At 28.6% G+C, this 2518-nt stretch overlaps 1 protein-coding gene across 1 annotated transcript; it reads right to left on the bottom strand.

Annotated features, from left to right (window-relative positions):
• Positions 1-1362: 1362 nt before the first annotated feature.
• On the bottom strand, positions 1363-1966 carry LOC100169241 (methionine adenosyltransferase 2 subunit beta-like; the record flags this gene model as incomplete). The annotated part of the gene is given in 2 exon segments (NM_001293712.1): positions 1363-1701; positions 1759-1966. Coding segments are annotated over 2 exon segments (460 nt in total), but the record flags the coding sequence as incomplete, so codon positions are not given.
• Between the last annotated feature and the right edge of the window lie 552 nt (positions 1967-2518).

Consider the following 2518-nt stretch of genomic DNA (forward strand, 5'->3'; position numbering starts at 1 on the left):
GAAGTTGAAAATCGTAGCATTTTTTCGACTACTATCGTGTACACAGACACAAAAAATAAAAAAAAACACACACATCATTGTAAAATCAATACATTCATCGTTCCACTCAGAATCTAAAATTAAAAGAAAACAGATTGAAAAATCAAGTCATTGCTTTGCTCAGAACCTAAGGACTAAAAAAATGTTCTGATAGCTTGAGGATCTTAGCCTATTATAATTTTTCTTATTTGAACCATGCTACTGGGGATCTAGTTACTACCGTGTACCCACGGTTTAAACCTATCTTAAACCGTGTATACACCTCAGTGGCGTGTTTAGGTTTTTGTCAGAGTATGACTTTATCCAGTAGCCCCGATTTTAGAGCAGAGGCCTTAAGTTAGGACTCTGAAAAATGTTGCATATTATAGCGTAATTACGGGAGGGATTGATCCCCCCCGTAATTACGCTACTGATATAACTATTATACTCAATTGAGTAGGCGCAATTTCAACTTTTAACTTGGGGGGGGGGGGGGGGGGCTGAATATATTAAAGGCAAGCAGACCATTGCAATTATAGCATATTAAAATTGTATAATATCCTAGATTTTTGGGGGGGCTACGGCTAAGTTTGGAGGACTTAGCACCCCCAAGCCCCCCAATTTGCGCCCATGAGAATGACCACTTTTTTTTTTTACACAAGCGGAATATGGTGAAAACTGTGACAATACAGTTCACTATGTATAGACAGCGGTGTTTTAAGATGTGAAACTGTAGAACTACAGTGAACTGTATTGTCACATCGTTTTCACAATAATACGGGTGCGTAAAAAAAAAAGTGGTAATTTTTATTTGGAATAGAGTACCTATAGTCTATAGTGACTACTAGTAACTATACTAACTTAGTTACTATGTAAAAAAATGTTCAATAATCAATATCTATATCAATTAATAATACGGTACCTATCAATGATCAATCATTGTCTCAATTAATACTCAAATAATAAATAAAATTCAGTATTAAACTATTATTGTGTTTGTGTATTTGTCTGAGTGTTTGCTAATTTAAATTCAAAAGATGGTTTAGTTTGGTGCTACAGACACTGGTCTACTCTATACTGAAGTAAATAAAAAAAGTTGAGTGTGATTTTCAACAATCCATTCGTATTTTTTTTTTCTAAATTACCTACACTAAATGAGAAATAGAATGTTGACTTTTGAGTTCAACAAATGTTTAACCAATGTACTAATGATAAGTACTTTTTTCTCCTTTATAGAACATAATATTTTATTTAATAACTTATGTTGGCAATTGTCTAAAATAACTTTAAAAATATATTCTTTATTTATAAATTATAACAAACAATGAAAAAAAATGTATAAAATTGATAATGATAAATATTATGCTGTTTATATTTAATACATTTTATTATAACATGAACAAAATTTATATTTTTTCATTGTAAAAACAACTACTTAACATTCCAACTGGCTAATACAGTTTTTATTCCATCTTCAAAATTAGTATGTGTTCCAATTCCTAACTGATTTATGCGTGAAACATCTAATAGAGTATTAAATGGGCGTTTTACTCCACTTTGTCCATTTACTGGAACTACTTGTTCCATACTCATGTCAAAAATCTTAGCCATCTTAGCCACCATATCATACTTTGTATACATTTCTTTTCCACACCACTGATAAATACCACTGATGTCATTACTCTGAAAAAATCATAATTTTATAATATGTTAACACCTTTAATTGAGACTTTAACTTACAGATAAAATTTTTTTCTCCACTAAATTAAACACAATGTGAGCTATATCATCGACACTTGATGGATTACGAAGTTCATAATTAGAAACTTTAAATAATTCATTATTGTTTTGACACTTTTTTAATCCAATTAACAAATAAGTAATTGCACTTTCTTCTAAACTTTCAACAGGTCCATAAAGTACTGGAATACGGAGAATGATATTATCTGTAAATTATTTTTTTTTAATTACTAATTTATTTTCTAAATAAATATATTAACACACTACAGCAAAGTTTGGCATTATTATCTACATACTTTTTTCATATATTTTATTTCATCAATATCATTTTTAAAAGATTCGTCTATCATCTTATATTTTTTTTTAAACACAATTCTTTATCAGACCATCTGTTAATAATAATAATAATGATAATTAAATAATGATAAATTTTAATAGTTATATTAGATGTATAACTAGTAATCTACATATTATTTCATATAGGGAATAAAAATTGTTATCTTTTAAAATTATCTATATATTGCTTTACTGTATTGTCGATATTCATATCATTATTTCTAATATAATGTAAACCTTGTAGCCTCTATAAAAATATTGAAGACAGTTATAACTTTTTTTAAAAGCATCATGATATTGATATTGGCATAACAACATAGTGCTACAAACTATTCTAAAGGTGTAGCTAGTAAAATTCTTACACCTCGCAAAAATTGTACATGGTGGTACATATTTTGAAAAATTATTATGCTTCAGTTTGACA

The sequence above is a fragment of the Acyrthosiphon pisum genome, chromosome A1 (genome assembly GCF_005508785.2).
Source record: "Acyrthosiphon pisum isolate AL4f chromosome A1, pea_aphid_22Mar2018_4r6ur, whole genome shotgun sequence".
NCBI classification, from domain to species: Eukaryota; Metazoa; Arthropoda; class Insecta; order Hemiptera; family Aphididae; genus Acyrthosiphon; species Acyrthosiphon pisum.